This window comes from Nerophis lumbriciformis, linkage group LG36, assembly GCF_033978685.3.
Source record: "Nerophis lumbriciformis linkage group LG36, RoL_Nlum_v2.1, whole genome shotgun sequence".
Lineage (NCBI taxonomy): Eukaryota > Metazoa > Chordata > Actinopteri > Syngnathiformes > Syngnathidae > Nerophis > Nerophis lumbriciformis.
In genome coordinates this window covers 17,654,594-17,675,635 of record NC_084583.2, presented here as the reverse complement: position 1 = coordinate 17,675,635, position 21,042 = coordinate 17,654,594, and the positions used below count along the sequence as shown (strand labels likewise).

Here is a 21,042-nt window from a genome sequence, read left to right as displayed (position 1 = left end):
ACGCGCCCCCGGCAACAGGGGTGGCGGGCAGGTAAGCTGCGCGGGCGGAGCGCGCGGAGTGACCCCTGTTACGAGCCCCCGGCCACGGGGGTGGCGGGCAGGTAAGCTGCTTACCTGCTGCGCGTGACGCCGGCCGCGGCGAAGGCGGACGAGGCGGGGTGTCGGTGCGGTGGGCGCGGTGGTGACCCTGGACGTGCGTCGGACCCTTCTCGCGGATCGCCTCAGCTACGGCTCCCGGTGGGGCCCTCTCGGGGGAAGGGGCCTCGGTCCCGGACCCCGGCGAGGCGTCCCTTCTCCGCTCCGTAAAAGTGTCCATCTCTTTTCTTTTTTTTTCTTCTGTTGTGGCATATGCAGCAGGTGCCTGCTCGTTTTTCGTATGTGGGTAACAACATTTAACTATGTATATATATTTCCGAATTGGTTTAACTGCCACCCGCCTGAATCTATTTAAAATCTAATTTTTTTTATTTCAACCGCCCGACCCGACCCGACCCGCGGATAAAATCTAATTTTTTTAAATTTCATCCGCCCGATCCGCGGATAATCCGCGGACTCCGCGGTTGTGCCCGCAAACCGCGCATCTCTAATTCCCGGCATTTTGCAACCCTAACAGTACTAGTGTTCTAATGTGATGACTTCCCCCGCTGTAGTCCTGGCCTGCCTTGGCTTCCTGTCGCCGGCCAACAGAGGCGCCCTGATGACGTGCTCCGTGGTCCTCTGGGTCCTGCTGGGCACCCCTGCTGGCTATGTGTCAGCACGCCTGTACAAAAGTAAGATGGAAAGTTGTGTTTATAATACAAGTTTGTGTGTGCTCATCTTAACTTTTTTTTGCAGCCTTTGGAGGAGAAAAGTGGAAGACAAACGTCCTGTTGACAGCTCTCTTGTGCCCTGGGTTTGTTCACGCTCACAAAATATCTCTCTTTGCTGTTTTATTCTGTCCATTCTCCTTTTAACATGGCGCTTCTTCAGTATCGTGTTTGCCGACTTCTTCCTGATGAACCTGATCCTTTGGGTGGAAGGGTCCTCAGCAGCCATCCCCTTCGGGACCCTGGTAGCAATCCTGGCCCTGTGGTTCGGGATTTCCGTGCCGCTCACTTTCATCGGTGCCTACTTTGGATTCAAGAAGGCCGTACGTATCATGTGGAGCCTCTTACCGCTAAACACAATGCATCCTGGGACAGAAATGCTTCACGTTGGAAATAGAATAATTAGCAGCGTAAAAATAATATTTTTTTTTTCGAAAAATCTCGATTTTTATTTGTAATGACTCTTCTTCGATTTCAAAAAAATCAAATCAATTTTAAAAAAGTATTTTATTTTATCTTTCCCAGTTTAGCCACTCAGGCAAATCATACAGTTGATGTAGATGATCTATATCTGCTGTACACTTTTACATGAGACAAGAGAAGTGTTGGATACTTCTCCTGTTGCCTTATTTATATTTGACTTTATTAATCGTTAGGCTAGAATTTTACTTAACAAAACCACTTTTCTTATAAGTAATATAAAAAAGACATACGATCTGTTATTTATTTTATCGAAGAATGTAGTTAATTATATAAGTGTGACCCAATGTAAATAAAACACATTTTAGATTTTGAATCGAGAATATTTTTAAATCAAATCTTTATCCCCAAGTATGGAATGGTGTAGTGCCCAAAGATCCACATCCCTACTAATAATGCAGTCATTCTCAAACTCCATCTAGCGGTATGCCAAAAAAAATCAATGAATTATTAAAATAGTGTTACCGTTCGAACTGTGAAATGTTACTGTGGCCAAAACGATTAAATGTACCTGTTAAATAAAACATCTGCCTTGTTTGAATATTTGGGCCTACTACGCTACTGGTATTTTAATGTAGGTCATTATGGTGGTACTTGATGAATACTTAGGTCTACTACGCTACTGTGTTTTAATGTTGTCATTATGGTGGTACTTAATGAATACTTAGGTCTACTACACTACTGTATTTAATGTTGTCATTATGGTGGTACTTAATGAATACTTAGGCGTACTACACTACTGTATTTAATGTTGTCATTATGGTGGTACTTAATGAATACTTAGGTCTACTACACTACTGTATTTAATGTTGTCATTATGGTGGTACTTAATGAATACTTAGGTCTACTACACTACTGTATTTAATGTCATTATGGTGGTACTTAATGAATACTTATGTCTACTACACTACTGTATTTAATGTTGTCATTATGGTGGTACTTAAGGAATACTTAGGTCTACTACACTACTGTATTTAATGTCATTATGGTGGTACTTAATGAATACTTAGGTCTACTACACTACTGTATTTAATGTTGTCATTATGGTAGTACGTAATGAATACTTAGGTCTACTACACTACTGTATTTAATGTCATTATGGTGGTACTTAATGAATACTTAGGTCTACTACACTACTGTATTTTAATGTTGTCATTATGGTGGTACTTAATGAATACTTAGGTCTACTACACTACTGTATTTAATGTTGTCATTATGGTGGTACTTAATGAATACTTAGGTCTACTACACTACTGTATTTAATGTTGTCATTATGGTGGTACTTAATGAATACTTAGATCTACTACACTACTGTATTTAATGTCATTATGGTGGTACTTAATGAATACTTAGGTCTACTACACTACTGTATTTAATGTTGTCATTATGGTGGTACTTAATGAATACTTAGATCTACTACACTACTGTATTTAATGTCATTATGGTGGTACTTAATGAATACTTAGGTCTACTACACTACTGTATTTAATGTTGTCATTATGGTGGTAGTTGGAGAGACAAGTGTTTTCTGAGGTGATACTTGGTGAAATATGTTTCAGAACCACTGCATTAATAAAATATGTTTTAAGAGTCATAAGTATAAAAAGCAGTGAGTTAAACACTTTCAACAAGAACAATATAATATAGTGGACACAAGTATTGTAACACGATTAGTGTTAGCTCAAGTGGATGTTTGCTTGCTGTTTTGTCCAACAGCTAAGAAAAGCCAGACACAGTTACTATCTTGATGATTACGTGAATGTTTTGTGAGATCTGAGAGACCGTTTCCCCAATATTTGGCCAAATTCTGAATGCGGACATTTATATTCAGTTTCTGCTGTAAAACAATTGCATATTTGTTTGTACTTTTTGCGCTCATGCAGGCAATCGGGCAACCAGTGAGAACCAATCAAATACCCCGCCAAATTCCCGAGCAGTCGTTCTTCACCAAGCCTATTCCTGGAATAGTGATGGGGGGCATCCTGCCCTTTGGCTGCATCTTCATCCAACTCTTCTTCATCCTCAATAGCATTTGGTAAGCGGCTTGGTGGGGAATGCTCACTTCACTGGTCTCGCTCACGTTTGTTTATTTTTGTTATTGTACCGTGAAAGGTCCCATCAGATGTACTACATGTTCGGCTTCCTGTTCCTGGTTTTCATCATTCTGCTCATCACATGCTCGGAGGCCACCATTCTGCTCTGCTACTTCCACTTATGTGCTGAGGTACACAAACACAATAAATCAACACTTACTGGGTGTTAAAGTGGCCTCATTTGTGTGTCCAGGACTACCACTGGTGGTGGCGGTCCTTCCTGACCAGCGGCTTCACCGCGGTCTACCTCTTCATATACGCCGTGCATTATTTCTTATCCAAGCTGCAAATCATCGGCGCAGCCAGCACCTTCCTCTACTTCGGATACACCTTGATCATGGTCCTCATCTTCTTCCTCTTCACAGGTGAGCCTCACCGCACCAAATCAAAGCCCATAAGCAGCAGCAGTTCAATGTATGTCCAAGCTTTAAAGGGGCGTGGCCTTTTTCAATGGTACTATCAGGATCCCCATCCTGGTACAAGCGCAATATAGCACCAGGAAGTTGTTAAAGCTATTGTCAAACTGTTGTCTCTTCATAGATGAGTCAGCACTGATAAAGAGCTTTTTCATGTGAAATCCAACAGCATGTACAGACCAGGTCACTTGTAAAGTGGATGAAAATGTGGCCTTTAAAAACATAAGTAGAGATGTCCTATAATATCGGACTACCGATATTATCGGCCGCTAAATGCTTTAAAATGTGATATCGGAAATGATTGGTATCGGTTTCAAAAAGTAAAATGTATGACTTTTTAAAAGGCCGCTGTGTACACGGACGTAGGGAGAAGTACAGAGCGCCAATAAACCTTAAAGGCACTGCCTTTGCGTGCCAGCCCAGTCACATAATATCTACGGCTTTTCACACACACAAGTGAATGCAAATCATACTTGGTCACCAGCAGAGGTGGGTAGTAACGCGCTACATTTACTCCGTTACATCTACTTGAGTAACTTTTGGGATAAATTGTACTTCTAAGAGTAGTTTTAATGCAACATACTTTTACTTTTACTTGAGTATATTTATAGAGAAGAAACGCTACTTTTACTCCGCTACTTTTATCTACATTCAGCTCGCTACTCGCTACTAATTTTTATCGATCTGTTAATGCACGCTTTGTTTGTTTTGGTCTGTCAGACAGACCTTCATAGTGCCTGCGTTTCAACAAATACAGTCACTGGTGACGTTCACTCCGTTCCACCAATCAGATGCAGTCACTGGTGACGTTGGACCAATCAAACAGAGCCAGGGGTCACATGACCTGACTTAAACAAGTTGAAAAACTTATTGGGGTGTTACCATTTAGTGGTCAATTGTACGGAATATGTACTGTACTGTGCAATCTACGAATAAAAGTTCCAATCAATCAATCAAAAGTGTGAAGGAAAAAAGACAATTTTTTATTTCAACCGTACACCCCGTCAAAAGCCTAAAGACTGACTGCACAGTTCCTGTCTTCACAATAAAAGTGCCGCTCCATCGCGCTTGCGCTTTCAAAATAAGAGTCTCCGAAAGCCTGCCCAAACAAGCTAGCAAGCTACGGAGTTTGCCGCCAATGTACGGTATTTCTTGTAAAGTGTATAAAAACGAATATGGAAGCTGGACAAATAAGATGCCAAAAACCAACCACTTTCATGTGGTATTAGACAGAAAGGAGGAACTTTTTTTCTCCTCCATTTGAAAACGTGGACGTTTGTCATCACTACTGTCTGATTCCAATCAATGCAAGTAATCAGAATCAGGTAATAAACCAACTTATATTCTTGTCTTCATGAAAGAAAGGAATCTATATGTGTTAAACATGCATGTATATTCATTAAAACACTATTAACATGTAAACAAAAACGGCCAAAAAAATAAATATAAATTATATACTGTATATATCAATGTATGTATATATATATATATATATATATATATATATATGTGTGTGTGTGTGTGTATATATATATATATATATATATATATATATATATATGATATGTGTGTGTATGTTACTCATCAGTTACTCAGTACTTGAGTAGTTTTTTTACAACATACTTTTTACTTTTACTCAAGTAAATATTTGGGTGACTACTCCTTACTTTTACTTGAGTAATAAATCTCTAAAGTAACAGTACTCTTACTTGAGTACAATTTCTGGCTACTCTACCCACCTCTGGTCACCAGCCATACAGGTCACACTGAGGGTGGGCGTGTAAACAATTTTAACACTGTTACAAATATGCGCCACACTGTGAACCCACACCAAACAATGACAAACACATTTCGGGGGAACATCCGCACCGTAACACAACATAAACACAACAGAACAAATACCCAGAACCCCTTGCAGCACTAACTCTTCCGGGACGCTACAATATACACCCCCCGCTACCCCTAAACCCCGCCCCCCGCCCACCTCAACCTCCTCATGCTGTTTTGAAGCATGTTAAAAAAAAAAAAGCACTTTGTGACTTCAATAATAAATATGGCAGTGCCATGTTGGCATTTTTTTTCCATAACTTGAGTTGATTTATTTTGGAAAACCTTGTTGCATTGTTTAATGCATCCAGATGGGCATCACAACAAAATTAGGCATAATAATGTGTTAATTCCATGACTGTCTATATCGGTGTCGGTTGATATCGGAATCGGTAATTAAGAGTTGGACAATATCGGGATATCGGCAAAAAAGCCATTATCGGACATCTCTAATCATAAGCTATTAATCCAACCGTCAGTTTATTATTGTGGTATAGAACTGCACTGCATCATATTGATGTAAGTAAGCGCAGGGGCCAAATATTACAAGCATGTATCATCAATACAAAGCCTAAACAATACATAAGTGTTTTAAATGAGGTTTAGAATTCTCATATGTCCCCATTAAAAAAAAAAAAAAAAAAAGTAAACAAGAGCTCCCACTTTTTTGTTTATTTTTTAATTTTTTGAGTCTCAACTTAAAAATGAAGTCAATGGAGATGAGTGATTGGGGATACTGGTGCTGTGTCAAATAAATGGTCCTTTTCCCCCCACATACCCGTACTCATCCCTTTCACAGTTACTAGCTCAGGAGTTTGCATGCACGTCGCACAGCCCATTATTCTTTTTTGATTATTGTTTTTATAATGTGGCGACGCCAAATCGCAATTTGATTAATGGCCTAGCTCTATTACATATAAGTACATTCACAGCGCTTCACTTTTTCCACATTTTATGTTACAGCCTTATTCCAAAATGGAATAAATTCATGTTTGTCCTCAAAATTCTACAGGCAATACCCCATAATGACAATTTTAAATTGTTGTTTTTTATTAATTTTGCAAATGTATTGAAATTAAAAAAACTAAGAAATCACATACAGGTAAATATTCACAGCCTTTGTTCAATACTTTGGATGCACCTTTGGCAGCAATTACAGCATTAAGTCTTTTTGAGTACGATGCCAAAGCTTGGCGCACCTATCTTTGAGCACTTTTTAATTTCTAATACATTTGCAAACTTTTCACATTGTCTGTAAAATTTTGGGAACAAAAATGAATTTATTCCATTTTAGTTCATTTGGGTCAGTTGGTAGAGTGACCGTGCCAGCAACTTGAGGGTTCCAGATTCGATCCCTGCTTCCACCATCCTAGTCACTGCCGTTGTGTCCTTGAGCAAGACACTTTACCCACCTGCTCCCAGTGTCGCACACACTGGTTTAAAATGTAATTTAGATCAGTGTTTTTCGCCGCGGCACAAGTAATTTAGATCAGTGTTTTTCGCCGCGGCACAAGTAATTTAGATCAGTGTTTTTCGCCGCGGCACACGTGGGAGATTATCTAATTTCACCTATTTGGGTTAAAAATATTGTTTGCAAACCAGTAATTATAATCCGCAAATAATGTGTTGTTGTTGAGTGTCGGTGCTGTCTGAAGATCGGCAGACTTACCACGTTATACTCTTCCATATCAGTTGGTGGCAGCAGGTAGCTAATTGCTTTGTAGATCTCAGAAACAGCAGGAGGCAGCGTGCAGGTAAAAAAAGTATCTAATGCTTAAACCAAAATTAAACAAAAGGTGAGTGTCCCTAAGAAAAGGCATTGAAGCTTAGGGAAGGCTATGCAGAACGAAACTAAAACTGAACTGGCTACAAAGTAAACAAAAACGGAATGCTGGACGACAGCAAAGACTTACTGTGGAGCAAAGATGGCGTCCACAAAGTACATCCGAACATGACATGACAATCAACAATGTCCCCACAAAGAAGATTAGATTAGATTAGATTTATTGGTCCCCTTGGGGAAATTCATTGTCACTGCCGTACATTTAAACACTAGACATTACACATCACACACAAAAAAATAACAAAAAGACATCATACATGACTAACACACATTTACAGGCTTGTCAGACAGGTCGGCCGGGCCTGCTGTTAAGGGCGGCTATAGCTGCAGGGATCAGGCTTTTCCTGAGGCGGGCCCTCCGGAATTTGAAGGATAAAAACAACTGAAATATTCTTGATTGCTAAAACAAAGAAGGTGTGGAGAATATCGCTCAAAGGAAGACATGAAACTGCAACAGGAAAATACCCCAAAAAAAGAGAAAAAAACACCAAAATAGGAGCGCAAGACAAGAAGTAAAACACTACACACAGGAAAACAGCAAAAAAGTCCAAATAAGTCAGGGTGTGATGTGACAGGTGGTGACAGTACACCTACTTTGAGACAAGAGCTATAGTGATGCATGCTTGGTTATGCCTTAAGGTCATATCCAACAATTGCAACAACAACTTTTTACTGTCAATATCGGCTACTGAGTTTCATTTTTTAATGATTTGTGCTGGTGGTGTGCCTCCGCATTTTTTCAATGAAAACAATGTGCCTTGGCTCAAAAAAAGTTGAACAACACTGATTTAGATGATGGGTTTCACTATGTAAAGCGCTTTGAGTCACTAGAGAAAAGCGCTATATAAATGTAATTCACTTCACGGCGTCCTGAAAGAACGCTGTAACATAACAAAATGTGGAAAAAGTGAAGTGCTGTGCATATATGAAACTTATATTTGATTGTCACCTGCAACACAAAAGATAAGATGTTTTTTCTTCCAAAAATAGCCTAGCATATACTGATGTACGTTGAATTGGTCTTAGCTTTTTTAATATACAACATGTATCAACTCTGTATTCTTCCACTATTCACTATGAAAACATGCAGACAACACCGGTTAAACAAAGCACGCGCCCAACATTCTCCACTTTCTGAGAATATCACCACGCCTTATTTCACTTCACTTTCCAGTTTTCCTTGACTCGTCGGAAGAGTCTTGCCTTAATGTTGAGACATAACGATAGGAAAAAGTAACGTTCTAACTTCTCAGTGTATTCAACTACGTATTCTTTTACAAGTTGTTGATTTAGTACAATGTTAATCATTTATGGGTGGTAAATATGAAACCTTGTAACATAAGGAGCCTCTTGTGAAAGTGTACATGTAAATTGACAAGCAGCTCTGGCATATACTGTATGTCATGCATTGTTCACTAGAAATGTCAAGAATGAAACCCTTTCTTGCAAATCCTGTATCGCAAGACTCTTCTTTGGCCCTTGTTCACCTTCCTACACGCCTTTGTGGACATCGGTGGCTTGTTTTTGCACAAACCTGCTAACTAGCGAGTAATTAGGGTTGTCTTGATACCAATACAGTGGTACAAAATGTATTTAGATACTTTTCTAAATAAAGGGGACCATAAAAAATGTCATTATTGTCTTTATTTTAACAATCTTAGGGTACATTATAGGGCTGGGCAATATGGCCTTTTATTAATATCTGGATATTTTTAGGCCATGTTACGATACACCATATATATGTGGATATGTTTAGTCCATGTCACCATACACCATATATACCGTATTTTCCGCACCATAAGGCGCCCTGGGTTATAAGCCGCGCCTTCAATGAACGGCATATTTCAAAACTTTGTCCACCTATAAGCCGCCCCGTGTTATAAGCCGCATCTAACTGCGCTAAAGGAATGTCAAAAAAACAGTCAGATAGGTCAGTCAAACTTTAATAATATATTAAAAACCAGCGTGATGTGGGCGCGCATGGAGTCGTATATCAACATGGACGGAGCTGCGTGAAAAAAGCCACCCGCCCTCTTCGCGTAAACTTACCTTAACCACTCGCTCATCTTTTCTTCATCCATCCATCCCTTCGAGTTAGCTTTTATGATGACGCCGGCTGGAAAGGTCTCTTTTGGCAAGGTCTTCCTTTTGAATATCACCATGGGTGGAAGTTTCTGGCCATTAGCATGGCAAGCTAGAACCACAGTGAAGGATGACTTCTCATTCCCTGTGGTGCGAATATTCACCGTACGTGCTCCCGTTGTATCCACAGTGCGGTTCACAGGAATATCAAAAGTCAGTGGAACCTCGTCCATGTTGATAATGTTCTCTGGCCGGATCTTTTTTTCAGCTATCTTGTTTTTACAATATGCACGGAAAGTAGCCAGCTTTTCTTGAAAGTCTTTAGGCAGTTGCTGTGAAATAGTAGTCCGTGTGCGGATGGAGAGATTGCGTCTTTTCATGAACCAGAAACCTGTCGCTTAGTAGGAGCCATTTTGTGGTCTTTACAGATGTAAACACACAAAGGAAATGAAACGTAATACCCGCGCGCTTTTTCTTCTTCTACGCGGGCGGGTGGTTGCTTACAGTAGAAGAAGAAGCGCTTCCTGTTCTATGGGGGCGGGTGCTTACCCTGGCGGTTGCTTGCGTAGAAGAAGAAGCACTTCCTCTTCTACGGGGAAAAAAGATGGCGGCTGTTTACCGTAGTTGCGAGACCTAAACTTTATGAAAATGAATCTTAATATTAATCCATATATAAAGCGCACCGGGTTATGAGCCGCACTGTCAGCTTTTGAGTAAATTTGTGGTTTTTAGGTGCGGCTAATAGTGCGGAAAATACGGTATGTGGATATGTTTAGTCCATGTCACGATACACCATATATATGTGGATATGTTTAGTCCATGTCATGATACACCATATATATGTGGATATGTTTAGTCCATGTCACCATACACCATATATATGTGGATATGTTTAGTCCATGTCACCATACACCATATATATGTGGATATGTTTAGTCCATGTCACCATACACCATATATATGTGGATATGTTTAGTCCATGTCACCATACACCATATATATGTGGATATGTTTAGTCCATGTCACCATACACCATATATATGTGGATATGTTTAGTCCATGTCACCATACACCATATATATGTGGATATGTTTAGTCCATGTCACCATACACCATATATATGTGGATATGTATAGTCCATGTCACGATACACCATATATATGTGGATATGTTTAGTCCATGTCACCATACACCATATATATGTGGATATGTTTAGTCCATGTCACCATACACCATATATATGTGGATATGTTTAGTCCATGTCACCATACACCATATATATGTGGATATGTTTAGTCCATGTCACGATACACCATATATATGTGGATATGTTTAGTCCATGTCACGATACACCATATATATGTGGATATGTTTAGTCCATGTCACCATACACCATATATATGTAGATATTTGGCCTTAGCCTTGAATGAACACTTGATGCATATAATCACAGCAGTATGATGATTCTATGTGTCTACATTAAAACATTCTTCTTCATACTGCATTCATATATGCTACTTTTAAACTTTCAATCACAACTAGGTCTATTTAGCAAAACTGTATTTATTAAGCAGTGGCACAAACATTCATGTCATTTCCAAACAGAAAGTGCAAGATTGTCAGAGACATTTTAAAACAAGCTATTAGTGCACTTTTGTGCATGATGTCACATACCTGCCAACTACTCCGGTTTTCCCGTAATTAGTACGGTTTTCATCAACCTATTCTGGGTTACGGTTGCAGTGATAAAAAATAAGGTTTTTCATTAATTAAAACAATTTTTTTTTTTAAATGCGCGAGGCTATTTATAGCACCGCTGCCAAGCACGAGGCACCTGTTGCCATTGTTTCCAAACGAGCGAACGATCATGGAATCAGCCGGAGAAAAATCGCAAACGAGTCTTAAACCGAAAAGAAAACTGCAGTCATTCCGTGAAGAATATTCAAAAGCCTATCCGGGAATAATTATCCGTTCCAAAAAGGGTGAAAACTACGCGAATTGCACCTTGTGCAGACAAGATTTTTCGATCGGACACGGAGGAATTAGCGATGTAAAAGACCACGTTGGGACAAAAAAACTTTCAACGTTTTTCGGATTTTAGCCACAAAAAGGTAGACACCAATGTTATCTATTGGAATTGTTTAGTACTGTTATACTGTTAAAAGTGTTTATACTATTTATGCTTTCAAGTCCAAGTTGAAGAAATCTTGTTAAATGTTGACAGCGTAACTACCAAAATACAGAAGTATGTCCTTAATATTTTTGCAGTGCTATTTCTGTTGAAAAGTTAAAATGATTACATTAGAGATGTGATGTGCCACTTTTCAAGTGTCTGATGGCTTAAATTAATTTTCATTAATTTTTCATATTTTGAATTCTTTTGAAAGGCTTACAAAAAAACTACATTTGAATTGTAATTCCATGCTATTGACAGGACTATTAATTTTAGCTTACCATGTTTACAGTATGATAATCGTGATAGAAATGTGAATTTTAGGCACAGAATATTTTTTACAATTGAACAAGGCATTAGATTATACAAGCTTGGACAGAAAGTTAATAATGACACCAATTTTTTTTTTAATGGAATTGTTTAGTACTGTTTTACCATTTGTTTACTGTAAAAAGTGTTTATACTGTTTATACTTTCAATTAACAAATTGAAGTCTTGTGAAAGGTTGGCAGGATAACTGGCATTAACTGTCAAAATAATTTCAAACTATTGAAGTTAGCTTACAGAATAAACATGTCAATCAACCCATATGATTTTTGCTGTAATATTTTTGTTTTGAAAAGTCACTGTGACTGATAGAAAAGTGATGGTTTTAGCAACATTTTAACCTGTCTGAATGCTAATAATCATTTTGCGTCGGGGGGCGAAGCCTGAACCCCCCACCAGGACTTTGTCCTGGACCTACCGGGGCCTGCGGCCCCTGGACCCTGGCTACTAGGTTTTTCTGATTTCAAAAGTTGGCAGGTATGATGACATATCAAAACAACACTAAATTAAAGTGCACTTTTTGTACAGAACGCCACTACAATAGTTTAAAACAAATAAAGTGCACTTTTGTGCATGATGTCACACAAGATATTTCAATAAGTGTCAAATAAAAATGAGCTGCATAATAGGAAATCAAATAGTGTATGTCCTTCGCTATGTGGTAGGTTCCTGCGGACGTTATCTCCTTCTGTTGTGGACTAGTTTTTGCATACGGTGTTGATGTGGAAATGGTTGCCTCGGCATTTTGTGGGTGTGACACCGAACGGCACCACCTGCCACAGATGTTAACTGCCACAGCTAACTTTACCTATGGTACATTCCTCTCTGTTACCTCTCTGCTCGGCGAGGGCGTATGACATTGCACGCGCGACAGTATGTGACGTATGTAAGAAGGTGCGCTTGTTTTACGTCTCTGTGAGAAGGAGAGACAAGAAAGAGTGAGTAATGCCTGCAGCTAAAAACAACTGCGTGAGAACGTATACTCCAATATCACCATATAGTCATTTTCTATATCGCACAGAGACAAACCCGTGAAAAATCCAGTACCGGTATATTCCATATATTGCCCAGCCCTAGTACATGAAACATATGTTTATTATTGCAATTTAGTCCTTAAATAAAATAGTGAACATACTAGACAACTTGTCTTTTAGTAGTAAGTAAACAAACAAAGACTCCTAATTAGTCTATGCAGTAACATATTGTGTCATTTATACACCTATTATTTTGTACACATTATGAGGGACAAACAGTATAAATATATTATTAATTTACTTGTTCATTTACTGTTAATATCTGCTTATTTTCTGTTTTAACATGTTCTATCTACACTTCTGTTAAAATGTAATAATCACTTATTCTTCTCTTCTTTGATACTTGACATTAGTTTTGGATGATACCACACATTTAGGTATCGATCCGATACCAAGTAGTTACAGGATCATACATTGGTCATATTCAAAGTCCTCATGTGTCCAGGGACATATTTTCTGACTTTATAAACATAATATGAATTAAATCGATCTAATCAAAGTAGTATCAACTAGATACACTCTTGTACTTGGTATCATTACAGAGGATGTCAGGTGTAGATCCACCCATGGCGTTTGTTTACATTGTGACGCTGGTGAGCTATTGTATCCTCCTACGGTGTGTAGTGAAGCATGTTTAGCTATTCCTTGGTCATTCAGTGATAATGATACTTGTAAGAAACTTACTTTATTTGTCGCCACGGAGGCCAGGATTAGTGATTTAGAAGTAGCTAAAACACTGCGGATGGACGTTAGCCGCTAGCTAGCTCGCCATGTCTTTAAAGCAGCTCTTCCTGAGGGTGTTTCAGTGTTATAACTTAACCTTTATCTTTACTTTTTGAGCCAAAATGTGTCCATTTTCCCTTTGCTGTCTACACACTGTGTCTGCTTGTAAGTACTCTGTGTGTGTGTGTGTGTGTGTGTGTGTGTGTGTGTGTGTGTGTGTGTGTGTGTGTGTGTGTGTGTGTGTGTGTGTGTGTGCGCTGCCCAACATGCTCCTCTGCTCGTAAAATCAGCAATGTCACCACGCGACGATGACGTGCTGTCATGCTAGTTAATTAAAAAATAGGGAAGTAGTACTTTTCAAACAGAGTATAGTACCATTTTTGATTCATTAGTACCGCGGTACTATACTAGTCCTGGTATACCGTACAACCCTGTGAGTAATATAATGTCATTTCCTTGGTTGTTATTCATTCCGTTCGTTATGTCTGCCTCTGGTGTGACTTTGGGCGCACGGGTCAAATTGTAATCCTAAAAACCAACATGGACTTTGAGTTTGCTTTTGTGGAGAAGCTGGACAAACACTGGTTTGAGTGGCTCACCAGTCACATTATTAAGTGTCACCAGTGAGAGGGGATCATGGCTGTGCAAGTGTTTCCCGGAGAGATATAAATGAGCTGGTACAGCCGCTGAAAAACACGTCCACGTTATCGTAAGACGAAGCTGCGAGGGGACGAGATGTCAAAAGATTATCACAGAGGAAGTAATCCAAGGATTGGAGAAAAACACGATCACTTCCACTTTTGAGCTAAATAATCCAAATCTCCACTCCTTCCATCTTCTATTAAGCCTTTATTTTTGTCTCTTTCACCAACTTTGATCTCAACTGCATTCACCAAGCGTGTGACTGCAGATGAATGCAGAGATTAGCACCAGTCAGACTTTTTCATATTTGCAGAAGGTGACAAACTGTGCTGCCAGCATATAACTTTTTACTACTTTGTGTTCCGTTTTGTAGAAGTGGAAACCTTTGGGTACCTGATGATTTCATTATGATTCTTGGGGTGACGATGTAGGGGTGTAACGGTACACAAAAATTTCGATACGTACCTCGGTTTAGAGGTCACGGTTCGGTTCATTTTCGGTACAGTAAGAAAACAACAAAATATAAATTTGGGGGTTACCGTATTTTCCGCACCATAAGGCGCCCTGGGTTATAAGCCGCGCCTTCAATGAACGGCATATTTCAAAACTTTGTCCACCTATAAGCCGCCCCGTGTTGTAAGCCGCATCTAACTGCGCTAAAGGAATGTCAAAAAAACAGTCAAATAGGTCAGTCAAACTTTAATAATATATTAAAACCAGCGTGATGTGGGCGCGCATGGAATCGTATATCAACATGGACGGAGCTGCGTGAAAAAAGCCACCCGGCCTCTTCGCGTAAACTTAAACTTACCTTAACCACTCGCTCATCTTTTCTTCATCCATCCCTTCGAGTTAGCTTTTATGATGACGCCGGCTGGAAAGGTCTCTTTTGGCAAGGTCTTCCTTTTGAATATCACCATGGGTGGAAGTTTCTGGCCATTAGCATGGCAAGCTAGAACCACAGTGAAGGATGACTTCTCATTCCCTGTGGTGCGAATATTCACCGTACGTGCTCCCGTTGTATCCACAGTGCGGTTCACAGGAATATCAAAAGTCAGTGGAACCTCGTCCATGTTGATAATGTTCACTGGCCGGATCTTTTTTTCAGCTATCTTGTTTTTACAATATGCACGGAAAGTAGCCAGCTTTTCTTGAAAGTCTTTAGGCAGTTGCTGTGAAATAGTAGTCCGTGTGCGGATGGAGAGATTGCGTCTTTTCATGAACCGGATCCCTGTCGCTTAGTAGGAGCCATTTTGTGGTCTTTACAGATGTAAACACACAAAGGAAATGATAATATCCGCACGCTTTTTCTTCTTCTACGCGGGCGGGTGGTTGCTTACAGTAGAAGAAGAAGCGCTTCCTGTTCTATGGGGGCGGGTGCTTACCTTGGCGGTTGCTTGCGTAGAAGAAGAAGCACTTCCTCTTCTACGGGGAAAAAAGATGGCGGCTGTTTACCGTAGTTGCGAGACCGAAACTTTATGAAAATGAATCTTAATATTAATCCATATATAAAGCGCACCGGGTTAAAAGCCGCACTGTCAGCTTTTGAGTAAATTTGTGGTTTTTAGGTGCGGCTAATAGTACGGAAAATACGGTATTTATTTACCAAATTTGCAAAATCTTCCACCAAAAATATTTTTCTTAGTGTAATATTTGATGTGAAGTAATGGGAACCTTGGATAGGTCAATAATTCATATTAACATTGATTTTGATTCAATATTATGTTTTGAGCAATGACAGTTTGAAAGAAAAAAAAACAGCTTTGTTTTATTAGTCAACATTGCAACTTTTTCTAAATTACATTTAACCTTTAAGCTTTTTTATTTCACTTTTGTTTATTTGAATAGTATTTTTAGAATGTGCCGTGGGCCTTTAAAACATTAGCTGTGGGCCGCAAATGGCGCACTTTTGACACCCCTGCTATAGATAATAAAAAATTAAATGTGATAAATCTATGGATAAAAAGCAGAGCCTGGCGACACATGCACGTTTATCATAACTCTGTCTCTGTCTCTGCCCCTCCCTCACCAATGCTGCTGCTTGTTTTGTTTTCAACCCCTTCTTAACCCTGAACGTACATTGAAAATACACGCAACCCGAACTCAAAATGCCGGACATTTGAGGCATTTAAGAAACTCCTCCCTGACAGCTCCGCAAAAGAGGACATGTCCGGTGAAAAGAGGACGTATGGTCAGTCTATCCTAGCCCGTTAGCTGCTAGCATGCCGTGTGTTGTGCCTCGGTGTGCATTGTTTACACAACGTGCGTTACGCTACTTAATATGTCCTTGTGGAAACTCATTCGGTACACCTTCGAACTGAACCGGAATCCCCGTACCGAAACGGTTCAATACAAATACACGTACCGTCACACCCCTATGACGATGTGATTCAGAATGGATTCCTGTAATATTGTATTTGTTATATAAATGATAACTTATCTGTGCAGTGTAATGTGCTGTAAAGAACACCGTCAAATGTATTGTCATATTTATTAATTTGATGGGTAGTTTGCTGTAAAATCATAAGTCAAACAGATATTTAAGTATTTATTTTTATTTGGACAAAAAATGTTTGGAAAGTATGATAATATACTGTAATATTTGCTGCAATAATGGATACTAATAAAGTTGAAAAGGCATGCAATTTCAAGCAGTACATATATTTTTTCTGTCTTAATGAAAAAAACATGACATTTAGCGAGAATATATCCATTCATCCATCCATCCCTTTTCTACCGCTTGTCCCTTTTGGGGTCACGGTGGGTGCTGGAGCCTATCTCAGCTGCATTCGGGCAGAAGGCAGGGTACACCCTGGACAAGTCGCCATCTCATCACAGGCGAGAATATATTAAATACTTTATTGACACATCATTTCCAGGTGTTTGCGGGCCAGATCTGACCCCCGGGCCTTGAGTTTGACACTAATTTGTTGAACGATATCAATCACTCCGGCTTGATTGCAGGAGAAACCCTGTAATTGTTGTCTGTTTTCATCAAAAAAATGTATTCTTAGAAAATATAGTAATAAGAAAATGTTGGCAATTGTTTATTTTTATTTTGTAAATTAGGAATCAATTTAGAATCGGAGTAATAGTAGTAAAAAAAAAGGCAATTTGGATATGTGCTGTAATGGCGATACAGTGGAACCTTTGGAAGCTGCAATTACAAAACCCATCCAGAAGTAGGGTACTGTAAAGTGACGTCATCTCCTCCAGTGAACTGGACAGGCACTGTTTTAAGCAGCATTTTAACATCAAAACTATCAACTACTCACTCTATCTGTGGCATAATTAACTATGGACACGTAACAAAAATATAAAAGTGCAAAATGTTATTGTCATCAACTCTCAGTGTTTATATTAGTTAACTTATTACGCATACAAGCTACATACATTGACAGCACAAAGATACATGTGACTAATAAATTAAACTGTACAATCTTCTCTCCTTTATTGGTTTTGGACATGATTGGGATAGATTGATTTCTGTCAAGTAGAAATCATTCATTATAAATCAAATATTTCCATAGGTAGAGATTAAAAAGGGTTTATCTTCTAAATATGTCTTTCAACATGATGATAGCCCTTTAGACATGAAGTAACAGCCTTTAGTCACCTCTTTTAAGCCAATATGATAATGCTTCCTGAGGCCCAGCCAATCAGTGGCCTCCATTGTGAATATCGTGCGCTCTGATTGGTCTACTATTAAAGTATTGATATTTTTTGTTCTTTTAGACATTTTATTATTGAAAATGTTTAATTTAGGACACATCATGTGTAGAATATACTTGTGGCGAGGGACGACTGGAGCCTTAAAGCAGCAGGCGCAGGTTTCGCCCTAATAGCTCATGAATGTATCTGTCAGGTTCTATAAACACGTCATCAAACTGTCACACAGCGGGACTAATGAATCAAAAACGGTACTATACTCAGTTTGAAAAGTACCGCTTCCCCATTTAAAAACATTATTTTTCAACGGGCATGACGGCGCGTCGTCACGTGGTGACATTGCTGGTTTTACGAGCAGAGGAGCATGTTGGGCAGCGCACACACACACGGAGTACTTACAAGCAGACACAGTGTGTAGACAGAAAAGGGAGAATAGATGCATTTTGGTGTAAAAAGTCAAGATAAAGGTGAAGTTATAACACTGAAACACCCTCAGGAAGAGCTGCTTTAACACATGCAGCTAACATCCATCCACAGTGTTTTAGCTACTTCTAAATCACTAATCCTGGTCTCCATGGCGACAAAGTAAGTGTCTTACAAGTACCATTATCACTGGAGGACGAGGAATAGCTAAACATGCTTCACTACACACCGTAGGAGGATACAATAGCTCACCACCGTCACAATGTAAACAAATGCCATGGGTGGATCTACACCTGACATCCACTGTAATGATACCAAGTACAAGAGCGTATCTATTCGGTACTTCTATGATTGCATTGATATTTTTTATCGTCACAAAATCTTTTTTCCTTTAAAGAAACATTAATATTATGTTTATAAAGTCAGTAAAAATGTCCCTGGACACATGAGGACTTTGAATATGACCAATGTATGATCCTGTAACTACTTGGTATCGACATGATCCATACCTAAATGTGTGGTATCATCCAAAACTAATGTCAAGTATCAAAGAAGAGAAGAATAAGTGATTATTACATTTGAACAGAAGTGTAGATAGAACATGTTAAAAGAGAAAATAAGCAGATATTAACAGTAAATGAACAAGTAGATTAATAATCCATTTTTTACAGTTTGTCCCTCATAATGTGTACAAAATAATAGGTGTATAAATGACACAATATGTTACTGCATACGTCAGCAGACTAATTAGGAGTCTTTGTTTGTTTACTTACAATTGTCGGAGGCAGATATTTACATATATCCGAATTTAAGTTGTACTTCTTCCATTTCTTTGTCATATTTGAAAACAGCTCGTGTTTTCCATTTCTTCTCTTGATGCTCTGTCAGCAAGTATACTGTGTGTGTTAACCTTGAGTTCTTTGGAATGTGTTTTGACTAGCATTTGTTTTGTCTAGAGAGATGGGACGAGAGAGAGGGTGGTGGGATCGGGAAGACAGACCATTTTGGGAGGCGCAATAGAATGTTCTAGGGTTAGACTGGTCTCAATCAATGTATATTGGCAAAGCTTTGAGAATATACAACAAAATACCTATTCTGTCTCTGGTGGTTTTTCAACTCAGCTTTAAGTGTCGTAAAGAGCTTGGGAGCGAATTGTGACTTGAATTACCTGGGAGGAACAACTGGTCCAAAACGCAACACTACTAAAAGACAAGTTGTCTATTTTATTTAAGGCCTAAATGACAATAATAAACATATGTTTCATGTACACTAACATTTGTTGTTACAATAAAGACAATAATGACATTTTCTGTGGTGCCCTTTATTTAGAAAAGTACGGAAAAGTATGGAAATACATTTTGGTAATATTGGTATGGGGACAACCCTACTTCAAATACATTTTTTTAAAGCGTTTACATCAACAATTATTTCTTCGCCGACAAGCAAGCGGCGATGGTAGGATGCGGAAGTGGAAGTGGCCCTTTCAAAGTAAAAGATTAGAGAATAAGCGTGTCCACATGGATAATTGAAATGAACACTGCCCTCTGAAGGATGACGTGTGTGTGTCCTCCTCAGGTACCATCGGCTTCTTCGCCTGCTTCTGGTTTGTGAAGAAGATCTACAGCGTGGTGAAGGTGGACTAGAAGGAGCAGAGACTAAGTCTGCGTGACAGTTAAGTGTTTTGAAGGACCTGAACTGAGACCATCATTAAATCACAAGAGCCCGTCCTCCTTTTTTTTTTGTGCTTTAAACCTCTATCGCTCGTTTTTTTTACCTTCACTTGACCTGATGATCTTGTCACAGTGAACACATTGTTCTGCTGGGTTTAAACTAAAGTCTTTTGTTTGCATTTGGACTCAAGATAATGTCTATTTAGATTTTCTATTCCATGATGTTTTGCTTCTATTTACTGTAATGATGGGGAAACATGTACATATATATTGTATAGATCGAAGGAGCGCTTGATACTGTTTTTGTTTTAGGTCAAAGGTGGGCTTTAAATCTTGATTATATCAGCTTGTATTGTAGACACAATATAAAACACTGACATTGTTGCTGTCCTTTTTCTCTCCTATTTATACCATGTGGGACTTTAAAGATCTGCATCATATCATTTTTGTTTTAATCCAGCTCCAAATCTTGTATTTCAAATTCACGGATCATTATTAGAACTGTTTTTGCAACACTGTTTTGCTTGAGTGGGAGCTTACTACTCAATCTCTGCTTTGCAAATATATGCAATTAATCCAACACATGGAAACTATGTGTGACTCTTTGTTGACAACTTTGTTTTCTAGCTAAAAAAAGATCTACCGTATTTTCCGCACTATTAGCCGCACCTAAAAAAAATTTACTCAAAAGCTGACAGTGCGGCTTATAACCCGGTGCGCTTTATATATGGATTATTAAGATTCATTTTCATAAAGTTTAGGTCTCGCAACTACGGTAAACAGCCGCCATCTATTTTCCCCGTAGAAGAGGAAGTGCTTCTTCTTCTACGCAAG

At 39.0% G+C, this 21,042-nt stretch overlaps 1 protein-coding gene across 2 annotated transcripts in view; it reads left to right on the top strand.

The window, feature by feature from the left end:
- tm9sf5 (transmembrane 9 superfamily protein member 5) overlaps positions 1-20,788 on the top strand; it is a 47,841-nt gene extending 27,053 nt beyond the window's left edge. For both annotated transcript variants that reach the window (XM_061930084.2, XM_061930085.2), the window contains 7 exons: positions 651-770; positions 835-892; positions 970-1,129; positions 3,170-3,321; positions 3,399-3,510; positions 3,573-3,744; positions 20,114-20,788. In XM_061930084.2, coding sequence (XP_061786068.2) covers positions 651-770; positions 835-892; positions 970-1,129; positions 3,170-3,321; positions 3,399-3,510; positions 3,573-3,744; positions 20,114-20,181 — 842 coding nt within the window. In that variant the 3' untranslated portion in view covers positions 20,182-20,788. The remainder of the gene's footprint in view (positions 1-650; positions 771-834; positions 893-969; positions 1,130-3,169; positions 3,322-3,398; positions 3,511-3,572; positions 3,745-20,113) is intronic.
- The last annotated feature ends 254 nt before the right edge of the window (positions 20,789-21,042 follow it).